The following is a 15,273-nucleotide window of genomic DNA, read 5'->3' as shown; positions in this document are numbered from 1 at the left end:
TGCTAACTAAAATGAAAATGATGCATTTTATGTTGTTAAAGCAGCAAAATGAGTTTGGGCTTCATAAGAAAGTACATATCATCTGTTTGCCTTGAAATGTCCGTTTTTCCTGAGAAAAGAAACACCCCCCTCGGTCTTCAAAATTACCAGAATTTAACATCTCTAGGCAGCCGATAAATATCTGGAGACCCTCTTAGTGATTGGCTTCCAGCTTGTGAGCCAGATGACTGAGTCAGAACAATTGGATTCTTTCCCAGTCTGCACAGTCTGATCTGACGAATGGCTTTTAATACCTGCCTATTTGGCTTCTTTGTGATGGGTTAGTGCTGCAGCTGTTCTATGCGTTCCAAGCCCATCTGTGGTGTCTGGTGTAGGCTCAGGGGCTGGGCTGTCTATCTGAATCTTTGTATGCGTGACAGGCAGCACCTTTGAACAAGGTTTTGTTGAATGAATAAGTGAATATTTCTTCTTATTACACTTGTATGCTTCACAGCTTGGAAAATGAACACCCTTTGAATTTTGCAAATAAGCTTTGAAAAGTAAAGAGAGTCTCCCGCAATCAACCTAAAACTTTTATTTTCTTTTTTAAAAAATTACATAGAGTGAATGTAAATCAAAGTGCCTGAAGGAATTGCTGTATGGCTTGCAAAACGTAAGGACTAGGATGCTGTTATATATACCCTAATGATGAGCAATTGTGAAATATCGTGTTGTGAACATTTGATGTCTGGCAGCAAAAGTAATATTTTGCAAGTTCTGAACCAGCAAATTGACGTTATTTCTTTGACACTGTCTGATTATTTTAAAGTGTGGCATAAAAGTAGGGGGAATGAAAGTTCATTGCTATGGATCTTTTTGATTACTATACTTATTAAGTGATATGCTTAATTTCATATTAATATATATAGTCTACAGTATAAAAGCATGGGGTAGTGGTTGAAGTGCTGGAATAGGATGTGGGAGACTAGGGTTTGAATGCCAACCTGCCATGGAAGCTTGCTGGGTGACCTTGGGCCAGTCACAGAATTCAGCCTAATCTACCTCACAGGGTAGTTGTGAGGATAAAAGGGAGGAGAGGAGAATGATGTAAGCCTCTTTAGGTCCCCCCTGGGGGAAAAGGTGGTGTATAAATGAAGCAAATAATTAAATAAATGCAGGGCTTCTTTTCTGGGAAAAGAGGTGGTGGAACTCAGTGGGTTGCCCTTGGAGAAAGTGGTCACATGGCTGGTGGCCCCACCCCCTGATCTCCAGACAGAGGGGAGTTTAGATTGCCCTCCATGCTGCTCCAGTGGCGCGGAGGGCTATTTAAACTCCCCATGTCTGGAGATCAGGGGGTGGGGCCACCAGCCATGTGACCATTTTTAAGAGGTTCCGGAACTCCGTTCCACCGCGTTCCAGCTGAAAAAAGCCCTGAATAAATGCAAGTTTGAAAGGAGTGCAGAGTATTGGAGTATAAAAATACATCCTGCTTGAATCATTCCTCTTCCATTATTTGGAAATCTTTTTATACAGAAATGTGTGTGGGCGTCCATAGAGGAAAAAAGATAACTAGGCAGGAAATTTAATTTGTTCATTTAAAACATTGATGCTTCACTGTTCAAAAGAAAGTTCAGGCTGGCTGAGAACATGAATGAAACACAATTACTTTGCAATATATATAACAAAGAAAAGAAAGACTTGCCCACGATAAAAACAATTTACAAGGTCACCCTCATGGAAACCTCCATAGCTATACAGATATTACAACTCAAATTACATCTCAGTGTCCATTTACCAGCAGTAGTTGTCAGAAAACAGTCCTCTAGAATAGTCCGTCCTTGCAGGGATTTTTGAAGGTTAAGGAGGTGACATCTGGCATATTTTCTGTGGGTAGCTGTACCATAATGGGGGGGGGGCAGGGCTTTTTTTCAGCTGGAACGCGGTGGAACGGAGTTCCGGAACCTCTTGAAAATGGTCATGTGGCTGGTGGCCCCGCCCCCTGATCTCCAGATAGAAAAGCTGTCTCACCACAGCCTATTGTACTGATCAAGAAGAACGGGTCATCAGAAGAAATTGATGGATGGGCGTAGGTGTACACAGGGATCTATATAGACCAGTATGTACAGTTTTGAATTGTGTAGATAGGGCGGTTTGTTTTTGCTTCTGCCTTTAACACTAGAACCTGGGATTATCAAATAAAATTTATTGACAGTGGGATCAGGACCTAGGGGAGGGGAAAGTACTTTATACAATACATGATTTGCTTATGGAATTCACTATCACCTGAGGCATGAGAGAATGTCAAAAAGATTAGGCAGATTAACAGAAGGTAAGCTTATCAGTGGCTATTATTAGGCAGGGTAGCTAAACAAAACCTCCAGATTGCTGTGGGAGATGGGGACACCAGGGGAAGGCTGTGTCTCTTGGGCCCACTTATAGGCTTCTAGCTGGCCGCCATTGGAGGCAGGATGCTGAATCTTGGTCTAACCCATCAGTGCTCTTGGTGTGTATGTGCATATTTGGTAAAATTTTCAAAGTAGAAAGGTCGCATAAGAGAAAGAGAGAGTTATACATTCAAGCCAGAAATGGAATGTCTGATGCTTTCAAATATGATTCAGATGCAATATTTATAAAATATATTTAAAGCTAAGATCACACCTTTTGAGAAATGACATTTTGAGGAATCTACACAAATTTAAATGAGCAGGAGTTGTCTTCTGTTAGCTTTTAAATGAACATATACATGATTACGTGGTTTAAAAATTTAAACTAAGGCTCAGTTGAGAATCCCTCTGAAGACTGCTTTTCAATAAAAAGAATCAGCATCTGTTTTCTGGCACCTGTCTCTGGTACATCGTCATCTCTGCCTTTTGGAATACCTTACTAATGTTTTGTGACGCTGAATTGCCAGCTAGCGTTGTCGTTCCACTAGGTTCAAACCACTTTCTAGAATCTTTAGTGTTGGATGAATGTTCCTTGCCTCTAATGTACATGTATTTATTTTTTAATTAAAAAAAAATTATATAATTTTTCGAAATTCAAATTTACAACAAACCTGTTTAACAGCTTACTATACAGAAATTGGTCTTGTCGTGGAAAACAACAGTCGATAATAAGAATAACAATAAGAATACTTAACAATCTTTAACATAGCATATTAGGACAGTCCTATAAAACTGTATATAAATGGATTGAGAGCAACTGACTGTTTTGTGTTACATGTATAGTCTAGAAAAGGCAATCGTTGTTCGAGGGATGTTGACTGGTAGTGTGGATTGTCTAGGGTTTGAAGGTGGTCTGAGATTTCGTCCATAATAAAGAAATCTCAGTTTCACAAACCAGTTTGACAGATTTAGATTCAGATTAATTTATTTAGATGAATTCATGCGCATGGACACTGGGACGTTACCCCATGTGCATCCTGCCACTGTGAACGATAATACTACTGAAGAGTCTTTTGAGAAATGCTCTTAATGGCTGCTTCCACACACGTTGGATAATGCACTTTCACGTTGGATAATGCAGTGTTGGATAATGCACTGTTGACTTGAAGCAACAGGTGGTGAAGAGCGTTCAACAGAGCATCATTGTGACGTGGGCGGGATATGCCAAGTGATCCTTGGTATAAGAACACGTGTGTTCAAACATGTCTCTAGTTCCATCTGTGAAATGTGGGAGAGCTCTGAGCATTTCTGCTGTCACAATGCATTCCTAAGCAGTGTGGTACCCTTCTAGGTTGAGTCTAGGATTCCACTGTCCAGTGACACCTTCAAAATCAAACACAGTTTATTCCAGCAAAAATTGATGCCAGAATAAATTTTTGTTAAGTGTCTAGCATGCCGCTGGGATCTGTTTTAATTCTGCTCCACCAGACTAACATGGCTACCACTTTGGTGATTTGAGAGACCAGTTCCTTTTTCTTCTTCTTCTTCTAGGTGACAAATAGCAGTCGCGATGAGAGCAACGGCCGCAGGGCGATTTTTCATATGGTGATAAAGATGATCAACAAGTCTCGTAAGTGAAGGCACTTTGCCATTTCCTCCCACTCTGCTGCACACTTAATTATATGAAAAAGGTATACTTGGAAAGAGGAACAAAGAGTGATGGATGAGTGGGAAATTGCGTGGGGGGTACTTTCACTTTGGACTGGGTAGATTGATTTAAGCCCATACAATTTACAGTGCAATCCTATGCAGAGTTACGCTTATCTAAGTCCATTGATTTCAGTGCATTTATATTGGAGTAACTCTGCATAGGATCGCACTATTAATTCACAAAGAGAAAAGGCCAGTTTAAAATATTGATTTAAATCAAGCTACCCATTAGTGCTTTGTGTATTTCCTAAGCAATGATGTGTGTTAATTGGGTACTCTAACCCCTAAAATGTGAATTTACAGCAAAATAGAGCATTTATGCTATCTAGAAAGGATATACTTTTACACAAAATGCTCTTTTTACTAATTTTAGAAAATGCTGCTGAGTAGACAGCATAGAGAATGGATAATTTTGCTTAGTGCTTAGTGAAGTGCAATAAGATAGTTTGCAAGAAGGAAGCCACGTACACAAAACAGGGCATATATTTACTTAACTGACATTGGGGGGGAGGGGCATCAGACTTTCCCCAGGTGCACTTTTTTCAGAAAACTCAAAAGTTAGTGGCTCTATCACTTTATCCTTTAGGACATTGTCACTGGCAATTGTTACATGATAGTCCATTTTAAAATAATTATTATGGTTTTCTTTGCTGCAGAAAAACTGGATTTCCCCCTCTAGGATAACTTGGTACCCTGGCTTGTGTTAAGCATTGGTGTACAAAGTTACCTCAGTTCTTTCATTAGCAGTTTAGCAGGGGTTCAAAGTTATTTGAAATTATTTGTTCCTTTTTCAATAGTACCGTCACTATTATAATTTTATGAAAGAAAACACAGTGGTAATGAGTTATTATTGGTTTTCTGCTGTGCATGTACACCAAAAGGCATAGTTACATGTATGTGTGTTTATGTTCGTAGAGCATGTGGTGATATACAATGTATATTGTAACACATATAGACTTCTGTCATTAAATACAATTAAGTTCTGTTTGCATGTAAATGCCACAAAATCAAATGTGGGGCAATCAGTTATCCAAGAAGGAAGAAAAGGGGAGAAATTACTTCCTCTAGAATACTGCTTCACAAAGGAAAAAAGGAAGTATGCCAATATATACAAATACAACTATATTATTTATACAGCACTAATGGCTACTTAATATATCAACAGTCAGTCCAGTACACATGTAGGAAGAGAGAGGAGAAAAGTCCCAATATAATGTCCAGAATAAATCTCCCAGGCTTTGCTCATGACGCCAAACGGTGACGGTGCCAGCCAATTCCAGGGTTAACTGAATGGTGGCATCCAAGATTGTTGGAGGGAAAGGTGGCAACGAGCTACATCGGTCTTATTCCTTTCCGCTCGTTTCAGATGGGGTCCTTCGTCAGGCCACCAATATCAATTAGTCAGGCGACATCGTGTCAGTAATCATGTACAAAACAGTTTTGTCAGCTTCCATGTAAGACCCTTACATGGAAGCTGACAAAACTGTTTTGTACGAGCGGAAAGGAATAAGACCGGTGTAGCTCGTTGCCACCTTTCCCTCCAACAATCTTGGATGCCACCATTCAGTTAACCCTGGAATTGGCTGGCACCGTCACCGTTTGGCGTCGTGAGCAAAGCCTGGGAGATTTATTCTGGACATTATATTGGGACTTTTCTCCTCTCTCTTCCTACATGTGTACTGGACTGACTGTTGATATATTAAGTAGCCATTAGTGCTGTATAAATAATATAGTTGTATTTGTATATATTGGCATACTTCCTTTTTTCCTTTGTGAAGCAATCAGTTATCCCCCAAAGCAAAAAAAGTCCCCCTCCCTCTGTGATGAGACAAAGTTAACCTAAACAGTTTTAAATTTTGTATCAACCATTACGTAGTTTGTCTCATCCCAACATTTGTACATGTAGAAAGTGAGGTGTTGGCACTTTTTATGAGAGAGAATATTAAATCTTTCCTTCTATTGAGAAAGTAGTTTTTTGCTTGTATGCTTCAGCATCTTAAGGAGGAACCTATATAATATTTGTTACACAGGTGCAAGTTGAATGGTTATGAGGAATTGTGTGTGTTGGATAAATGGGAAATTACACCCCTCTTCCCATCTTGACTTGGTTCTCCCCTTCAGAATACTATAAGTCAGGGGTGGGCAAATTGCGGCCCGCAGGCCACATGCGGCCCGCTACAGAGCCACATGCGGCCCGCCAAGACAGTCACCTACCGGGCGCCTGGCACCGAAAGTTAACTAATGAATGCAATCATTTTAAAAGGTGCGGCCCTCCGCTAACCTCCACTCCCACAAAGTGGCCCCCGAGCCAAAACAATTGCCCACCCCTGCTATAAGTGATCATATTCAGCTGTCATTTGCCTGCAGTAACTCAGTAGAGGACGACACTATTAATTCTCAAAAGGAAAAAATGGGTGATTTAAATAACTGAATAAGTGAAGCGCCAATGGGAAACTTGATCAAGTTTACCATTGGTACATATTTCCTAAACTATGATTCTCACTAGTTAGGGTGACCAACCCCCATTGGTTGGGGAGGGGGAGGTAACGGCCTAATGATCTCCTAGAATTGCATTTCATCTCCAGACAGCAGAGATCAGTTGCCCTGGAAAAAATGGCAGCTTTTGGGGGGGGGGGTGGATTCTATGGCATTAAAGGCCACTGAGGTCCCTCTCCTCCCCAAACCCCACCTCCCCCAGGCTCCACCCCCAATTCTCCAGGAATTTCCTAATCCAGAGTTGGCAACCCTAATACTAGTTATGTACTGTAAGCACTAAAATATATATGTGTGTATGCGGGAGGTGGTGGTGGTAGGTTATATTTAAAAAAAATATTTTTTTTACAAAGTACTAAGTTTTCTGCGTATCTGGGAAGTCCTCCAAGTATGTAGAAATAGCTACGTTGTCTATGGGCAGTCTGGTTTTGCTGCTTTTGTGAATGGCACAAGCCACCCACTTCGCTGTGAGATGTAGTGATGGCATTTCATTGGCAAAAAGATCGATGAAAAATTGACGGTCCTTTAATGGGGTGTCATCCCTGCTTAGTAAATGCCAGCGTTGTAGAGTATTATCCATGTCTCTGGCAGCATCCACAGCAACTTCAGACTGCTCATGAGCTCACAGAATGCCAGGCAAAGATACCAGGGTAGGATCCACACACTATTGGATAATGTACTATCTTAAATGTTCATCTCCAGGATTTCATCCTCGTAGCTTTTGCTGCAGCCCAAAGTGCACCCTGAAATGCTATTTCAGGGGTGGTCACAGGACTCCTAGGAACAGTGTGTCAGAATTTAGAGCGTGCTCCTAGCTTACCTTAAAGAGTGAGTGTATCCTTGTGAATCCTGGCACAGATTAAACATTCCTCCCTTCCTTTTACTATTGTGTTCTGTGTCATAACATGGCTCTGTGTTACAATGTATTGTCTCTTCTCTTGTTCAGGATGGAAGATACTTGGAGTATTGGCAATATTTTTGGTGATGGTGGGGTATATAATATCCCGGGAGGAAAGGTACATACAGCTGTGAGTGTATTTCTTAAGAGAAAAAAAAGAAATTAAGTAGCTTTAAGAAGGTTATTGATCTTTTCCCCTGCCCCTGATTTTTCTAGAAGTAAATTTAGATTTTGAAGCTGATGCTGTCTCATCTGTGAAACAAGAGGCTGAGGCTGAATTCATTTCTTAATGCATTTGCTCCCTTCGTAGTCCTTCTTTCTCAGATCCAAAGCCAATTACAACATTAAAAAGCAATGCATACAAAACAGTACAATAAAACCACATAAATTAGAAAGCAAAGCAGTAAAGGCTGTCTGGATACATCACCGTCTCACCTGGGAAGCCCAACAGGGCCTTGTCAGAGGAAAGGGGATGATTTAACCCTGTTGACATGCACAAGGAGTGATAACCAGTAGGTTAGACTGAAATCACACATGTTGCAAAGCACAGGAAGGCTGAAATGTAATTATAAATTGACCAATCTGCGTGGATATTGAGCATTTCAGAAAAATGGTGCAAGCACATGCAGTGATGGAAAGTACCATCAAGTCATAGCTGACTTATTGCACCCCCTGGTGGGGTTTTCATGGCAAGAGACTAACAAAGATGGTTTGCCATTCCCTGCCTCTGCCTAGCAACCCTGGTCTTCTTTGGAGGTCTCCCATTCAATTACTAACCAAGGCTGACCCTGCTTAGCTTTTGAGAAGTAGGTTGTGAAAATTCTTTCTTCTCTGCTGTTTGATGCAGCTCCCTCCTTTCCTTTTGTGACATGTGAATTTGGCCTCATCGCATTGCTTTAAAGAAAGACAGATTCAGAGAAGAGTAGCTTATTAACAGCCATTGACCAGGGTAGCTGCATGGAAACTCCATATTCAGAGGCAGTATACTGCTGAGAATCTCTCTGGACGTTTAGTGCAAAATTGGATAACTCCTACTTTCATCCTCTCCTTCTATACTTTTAGAGGTATCTGCCTTGCACAAGAAGACAGGAAAAGTTGCCTGTTTTGCAATGCACAGCAGATCCGTGCTGAGCTGGTTCCTGGTGGCAACGGGGCTTCTACATGGGGCTTCCAAGCGGCAATCCAGAGCAGACCTTCCTGCTGTATCTCCCTAGAGGGTTGGATTGTACCATTCCCCACTTTGAGGGGAGATAGGGAAAGGGTCTATTCTGTGACTGTCCACTGTTGTACATGAGATTTAATCTGACTCAGGGTGGGAGAAAAACATGGCAATGCTTTTCTTTGCTCTGTGTCTTCCAGTTTTTATTTCCCTTTGCAAGATGACAAGATGACTTGTCCCCTGGGAGAGGTGGAAAGGAAAGCTGCACAACTGATAGCAAAGTAAGTAACTGGACTAGCAGGATGTGGGAGGAGTTGGGTCACTGCGGGTTCTCTTCTGCTGAATGAGGGCCTGGGAATAGGGAGGGCATTTGGGGCTTGCAGTGGGGGTGGATGGGGATAAGAAAGTCCCACCACCAATGGAAATCGTTCCATCCGCAGAAATGTTGCCGAGTGGATCCAAGGCAGTTGTCTGGTGGGAAAGGGAGAAACATTTTGTAGCATGCCAGATATATGTGACCTTTCCCTTTGCTGTCATTCCAGTTACACACGGGATCATCCACTATTTTTACAGCTAAAGGATTACTTCTGGGTAAAGACCCCATCACCGTATGAACTGCCATATGGTACTAAAGGAAGTGGTATGTAAACGAGTTCTCTGCTCTTTCTCTGCTCTGCTCTTTTCTTGTGAGACATATTTTTTTTTCTCCCTCAATATGTTTCATCTTTTCCACCTCTTTTTTCTCTTGGTTGGAGGATTTCTGCTTTGATCTGTTAATCATCCATTGGTTTTTTTCTGGAATATATAACCCCTGTGCTGGTTCTTTGTACAAAATGTGAGCCTGTCTTTCTCCAAGGACCTCAAAGCATCTTTCACTGGTCAGTCTGCCATCTAAGCAGTTAAAGGGGCCCAAAGCTGATGAGCAGTAGAATCTTGTCCTGTGTCTTTACGTCTAATTCTGGTTCTTATTGCCAGCTCATTAATTTTAGGATACATTCACATCATGTGGGTAGCTATCCCAGCCACATTCTTCAAGCACATGTTTATTTAACAGTGAAAGGTTCTTAAGGATCAATGGTAATAAATTGTGGCCTGTGTGGCACTTGATTGACAGGTAGTAATGAAAGTGGTAATGTTGGAAACAGCAAACAACGATAGAATTCTTAATTGATATAGATGCAGAGGAGTTAGCCGTGTTAGTCTGTAGTAGCAAAATCAAAAAGAGTCCAGTAGCACCTTTAAGACTAACCAACTTTATTGTAGCATAAGCTTTCGAAAATCACAGTTCTTTTTGTCAGATGCATCTGACGAAGAGAACTGTGATTCTCGAAAGCTTATGCTACATTAAAGTTGGTTAGTCTTAAAGGTGCTACTGGACTCTCTTTAATTGATATAGTTTGTGCCGTATATTTTCCCCTTTGTGCGCAATTGCACATCTTGGATCCTTGCTTGTTTGCTGTTATTTTTTTATTTTTGCTGAGAGCTCAGAGGTCCAATCACAATGGGTTTTTTAAATGGCATAGAAGCATATACACTCTTTTCCCTTATACTGGTTAGGTGGAAAATTTGGCCCACCCTTTCTCTCTTTATTGAGCTGCTTTGAAGCTTACAGGAACCATTTGATTTTGATCAATGTGCCCACAAATCTTTCCTCATTCTGTACCTCCTCTTTTTTCCCCCTCCAGTTGCCCTAAAGCAATGCTAGTTTGTTGCACATTTGGCAATTGGCCTTTTCAACATCATCTGTTTAGGAACAACAAACAAACCCAAACACAACCACAGTTAAGTCCTCATTAAAATGGGATGCAGCTAATACGTAAAACAGCTTGGCAGGCTTCTCTTATTTACATTTGCATTTCTGTGGCCTTATTGCTTAAATATGAGATAGGAGCCCTGAGCACACATTACAATGAATGAGCATACAGTAAAGTGTACAGTTTTTCTTTGTACATAGCCCTTTTTATATATTATGTTTTGGATATCTGTCTGCATGTATCTGCAGTGTATGTTATCCACTGTCCTCCTGATACATGAAGTTGCTTGTTGGCCACAAGCACCTCTGGAGAGGTGGTGTACAAATTTTCTAAATAAAGAAATAACTTTTATCTGAATAAAGCACCCTTCAGGGATTTGAGTAGCATGCATGACCCGGAAAATGTACTTGAGTTGGTACCCTATTTAGATGATATGCTGATTGTGTATATTGAAAGGATTATGGGTACCAGATTCTCCCAGTATGAATGGTTGGATACAACCAAATGTAACATCAGAAAAGGGCTTGTGTGATAAAGTAATTCTTATGTTCAGGGCTCATTTCAAGGGGGAATGCGCAGGAACGCAGTTCCGGCAGTTCCCGAAAGAGGTCACATGTCAGGTGGCCTCACCCACCTGACTCGGCCATTTTGGGCTCATTTCGTCCTGGATTGGGGCTGAAACGGCCCGGATCAGGCCTCTGACAGGTGGTAGATCACTCTCCTGCTCAGCAGCGGCCTGATCCTGACCATTTTGGGCCCCTTTTCGGCCATTTTCAGTCCCTTTTTGCCATTTTGGGCCCAATTTTGGCCCTGAATGGCCAAAATTGGCTCCAAAACAGCCAGGGTAGGCGATGTCAAGGGGTGTGGCATATGCAAATCAGTTATGCCAATGACACATTTCTGGTGATGTCAAGGGGCATGGCATATGCAAATAAGTTATGCTAATGAGTTCCTCCAGCTCTTTTTCTACGAAATGACCCCTGCTTATGTTACATTCAATGCATTTATAGCACAATGTACAATTTAAACCCCGCATTTATCCAGGTAATGGTCCTTGGTTTTATTTTTAAAGTGTATGTGTGTTAATTTTTTTTGTCAAACAGATATAATATGTACATTCAAGATGTATGCACGTTCTTTGCAACGTGTACAATACTAAAGTTAGGGTCTAGGTTAACCGCTATTCAACAGCTCTACGTAATAAAAACTAATTGTTCCCGGAAACCGGTATTCAAGATACTTTGACAGGCCTTAATTTTAGCTACAAGATCATCCAGCCATTTATGTCTTACAAAGGGATGCCAAAGTAATAATCCAAAGTTTCAACCGTGGTGGAGCCACAGAGATCATGTTTTGACTCTGGCCTTCCAAAACCTCTTGTGCATTATCTGGAATGTATAAAAGCTCTTTTCAGTTTAGTGGCCTTAAAAGATACTTTTAAAGACAAAACATTGTTTCCAGCATAACAGGAGAAATTAGTTGTAGACAGGGCTTTTTTTCTGGGAAAAGAGGTGGTGGAACTCAGTGGGTTGCCCTTGGAGAAAATGGTCACATGGCTGGTGGCCCCCACCCGCTGATCTCCAGACAGAGAGGAGTTTAGATTGCCCTCTGCACCGCTGAGCTAAACTCCCCTCTGTCTGGAGATCAGGGGGCGGGGCTACCAGCCATGTGACCATTTTCAAGAGGTTCCGGAACTCCATTCCACCACATTCCTGCTGAAAAAAAGCCCTGGTTGTAGATATTGCTGCCAGTTGAATCTAATTGATTGCTTCCATCATGATATTTTTAAAAAAACAACAACAACAACTCCGTACTGCTGTTGCTTGCAGATTTCCCCCAATGAAGGATACATTATGCTGCTCTGGGTTGTTGGATTCTGGTTATTAAACAATAAGGTCTTATCTGCATCCCTCTGCGGGTTGTTCTTGTATTGCTTTTAATTTTCTAAGCTGCTAGTGCATGACTGAGTGAAAGGCAACAAGACATTGTGTGTTTTGTTGCCTATTGTTATGACTGGATTGTTTAATATTTTTACAAATCAGTGGTAGAGTAGGGTAGGTGGACCCCTGATTCATTCTGGTTCCTGTTCAGCTTAGGCTGAGCTGACACAAACAGTAGATGGAATGATAATGGTGTTTCTGTAGTGAATCACTTTTAGGGGGGCAGGTGGGAGATTGCATGATGTTTTGATTACATTTCTTATATATTTATTAAAATATTTATACCCTGCCTTCCTTCCTGGTTCCTCCATATATATTTTAAAGCATTTCACCCTATGATATCCCACCACCCCCAGCAGTCTAAAAGGTAGCAGTCCAGGAATGATTTTACTATTTCATCAGCTCTTTTTTTTGTGCATGCAGATTCTAACATATTAACTTTTGGACTTTGAGGTGCATCCAGACATACATCCTTTTTAGCAGCCTGTCTAGTATAGAAATGCACTTGCCGTGTTCCCTCCGTGAATTGAGCAAAAGCCGCCTCTTCCTGTTTGCAGGAGAAGTGCTTGTGATGATTGGCTAGAAACTGGTGAAGTCACTAACTTGCTTCCCCTTCCTCTTCTCCAAAGCAGTTTTTAAAAATATGTATATTTCTTTACAATTATCCCATTTGGGAAAAAGGGAGAGAGATGAACCTCTATGTAATTGAATAAATGTACAGAAGATGCTTGCTGCCAAATGAGAGATCCATCTGTTTGCAAAAGCCACTTCTACACACATGTAGAGCTAGGGTGATGTAGCGGTTTTAAGTGTCAGACTAGGATCTGGGAGACCCCAGTTTGAATCTCCATTCAGCCATGGAAGCTCACTCAGTGACCTTGGGCTAGTCACACTTTTTCAGCCTAAACTACCTCACAGGGTTGTTGTGGGGATAAAATAGAGGCGAGGACAATGATGTAAGCCACTTTGGGTGCCCATTGGGGAGAAAGATGGGGTATAGATGAAGTAAATAAAATGTAGCTGGCAGCAAACCTTTATCTTTGCAAGGTGATGATGTTTAGGAAACTATTCCTGTCTCTATACTTCCTAGTCATAAGAATTCCTTTGGTGGGTCAGAATAATCACCATTATTTTTCCAATGCAGGGGCTAGCTAGATACCTCTGGAATCTTGCAAACAGGATGTGAAGGCAGTGGCTGTCCTCACCATCGGAAGTTCAGAGGAAAACTGCCTCTGCACATGGAGGTTCTATGTAGCTTGAATAGCTAATATCCACTGATAGATGTAGCTTCCATGAACTGATCTGATAGAATGCTTTAGTAGTTGACATGCCTGTGCCTCTAAGCCCTGTTTTACATAATAACTTATCTGTGGCAATGAACCCCCCCAAATAGTGGCCATTTCCACACACGTTGAATAATGTACTTTCAATGCACTTTAGCAATCCTTTGGAAGTGGATTTTTTGTTCCACACATGGAAAAGCAGTTCCAAATGTTCACTAAAGAGTATTGAAAGTGGATTATCCAACGTGTGTGGAAGCAGCCACTATCTCTACTCCAGGATTCTGAACCAGTCCTTGTAACATTAAAATAATAATAATAATAACATTTTATTTATATACCACCCTTCAGGACAACTTAATGCCCACTCAAACCAGTTTACAAAGTATGTTATTATTATCCCCACAACAATCACCCTGTGAGGTGGGTGGGGTTGAGAGAGCTCTGGAGAGCTGTGACTGACCCAAGTTCACACAGCTGGCTACAAGTGGAGGAGTGGGGAATCAGACTTGGTTCTCCATATTGTGATTAAAACCTCGGGCAAATCCAAGTAATTGTCGGCCCATGAAACTCCATTGGATGAGAGGGGATAAGCAAGCCTCCATTTAAAAAGGGGGAGAAAAACACTTCTCAGACAAGGTTTTGTTGGCTCAGGTCAAGAGAGTCAGATTAGCCAGGATTTTTATTTGATTTTTTAGGTAGGGTGTGTAGGCTTAGGGGAGAAAGCTTATTTTTAGATGATGAATAAGCACCTGGCAAAAGTCCGAAACATCAAAACCACCTGGGCAGTTTCTAATAGACAGGCTGTGTGAGGTGAAAGGAGAATGCCTGCACCTTTGAGAGTATCTGTGTTTTGGTAACCGGGTCTAGTAAACTTCCTCACCTTAGGTAAACTTATTGAGGAAAGGGAGCAAGAATTTCTTTTCAACATTTATTTGCTTTTGTTGAGCCCAGTTACAAAGTATTCAGCCTTGTGGGAGAAAGTTTGTTACTGCTGGGTTGTAGAGGAGAATCGCTCTACCCTTATAAACGTCCCACCCCTAACACTGTTGAATACCTCATTGTTTTCTGTTAAATAAATCGTGTTGTTTTGCCTTCACCTGCGTCTTATATGTCCAGTCAAATACATAGGAAAATGGATACTAAATTTACCTCACAAATACAACTAATCCTACTATATAAAAGGCAAGGTGTATTGGCGATGATTCACTTTTTATCCTCACGCAGGTGCATTCTTGATGTCTCTGGCCTTGAGGCTGCTGCGAAGCACCTGCTTGTCACCAGGAGAGGACCGGCTCAATCAGTTTTTTAGAGCCCATTGTATTTTTTCACACAATGGGCATTGTTTCTAGTGTTGTTAGAACAGTGTCTAAAAGAGAGACTTGTAGGGGCATGCAGTTTACGTGTTACTAACCCTTCATCATAAACTTGTGTCACCCATTTTGAGATTCTGGACAACTACAGAGGCTTTTTGAGGCATTTCAATACAACACAATCCTAAAATACAGTCTAGAGCCTAGAGTGCAGTTACCTCAGCTTTGTCCTAATCATTGCCTTCCTGTAAGCACCACAGTATCCAGATTGGTATGTTTAAGAGGAAGCCATTGGCAGTCATCACTCTTTGAGGCAGGGGTGTCAAAACTATAGTATACCAGCCCTTTCCATCCAGACCGTGA

The 15,273-nt window shown here is 41.3% G+C and overlaps 1 protein-coding gene across 8 annotated transcripts in view; it reads left to right on the top strand.

Annotated features, from left to right (window-relative positions):
• Positions 1 to 15,273, top strand: part of ST3GAL4 (ST3 beta-galactoside alpha-2,3-sialyltransferase 4) — a 194,289-nt gene that overhangs the window by 165,311 nt on the left and 13,705 nt on the right. For 7 of the 8 annotated variants that reach the window (XM_054997862.1, XM_054997861.1, XM_054997857.1 and 4 more), the window contains 4 exons: positions 3,915 to 3,993; positions 7,513 to 7,594; positions 8,824 to 8,904; positions 9,166 to 9,263. In XM_054997862.1, the coding sequence (XP_054853837.1) occupies positions 3,966 to 3,993; positions 7,513 to 7,594; positions 8,824 to 8,904; positions 9,166 to 9,263 (289 nt within the window). In that variant the 5' untranslated portion in view covers positions 3,915 to 3,965. The remainder of the gene's footprint in view (positions 1 to 3,914; positions 3,994 to 7,512; positions 7,595 to 8,823; positions 8,905 to 9,165; positions 9,264 to 15,273) is intronic. The other variant, XM_054997859.1, reaches the window with a different exon arrangement.

Source organism: Eublepharis macularius, chromosome 14 (genome assembly GCF_028583425.1).
Source record: "Eublepharis macularius isolate TG4126 chromosome 14, MPM_Emac_v1.0, whole genome shotgun sequence".
NCBI lineage: Eukaryota > Metazoa > Chordata > Lepidosauria > Squamata > Eublepharidae > Eublepharis > Eublepharis macularius.
This window is presented reverse-complemented; position numbering and strand designations above follow the sequence as displayed.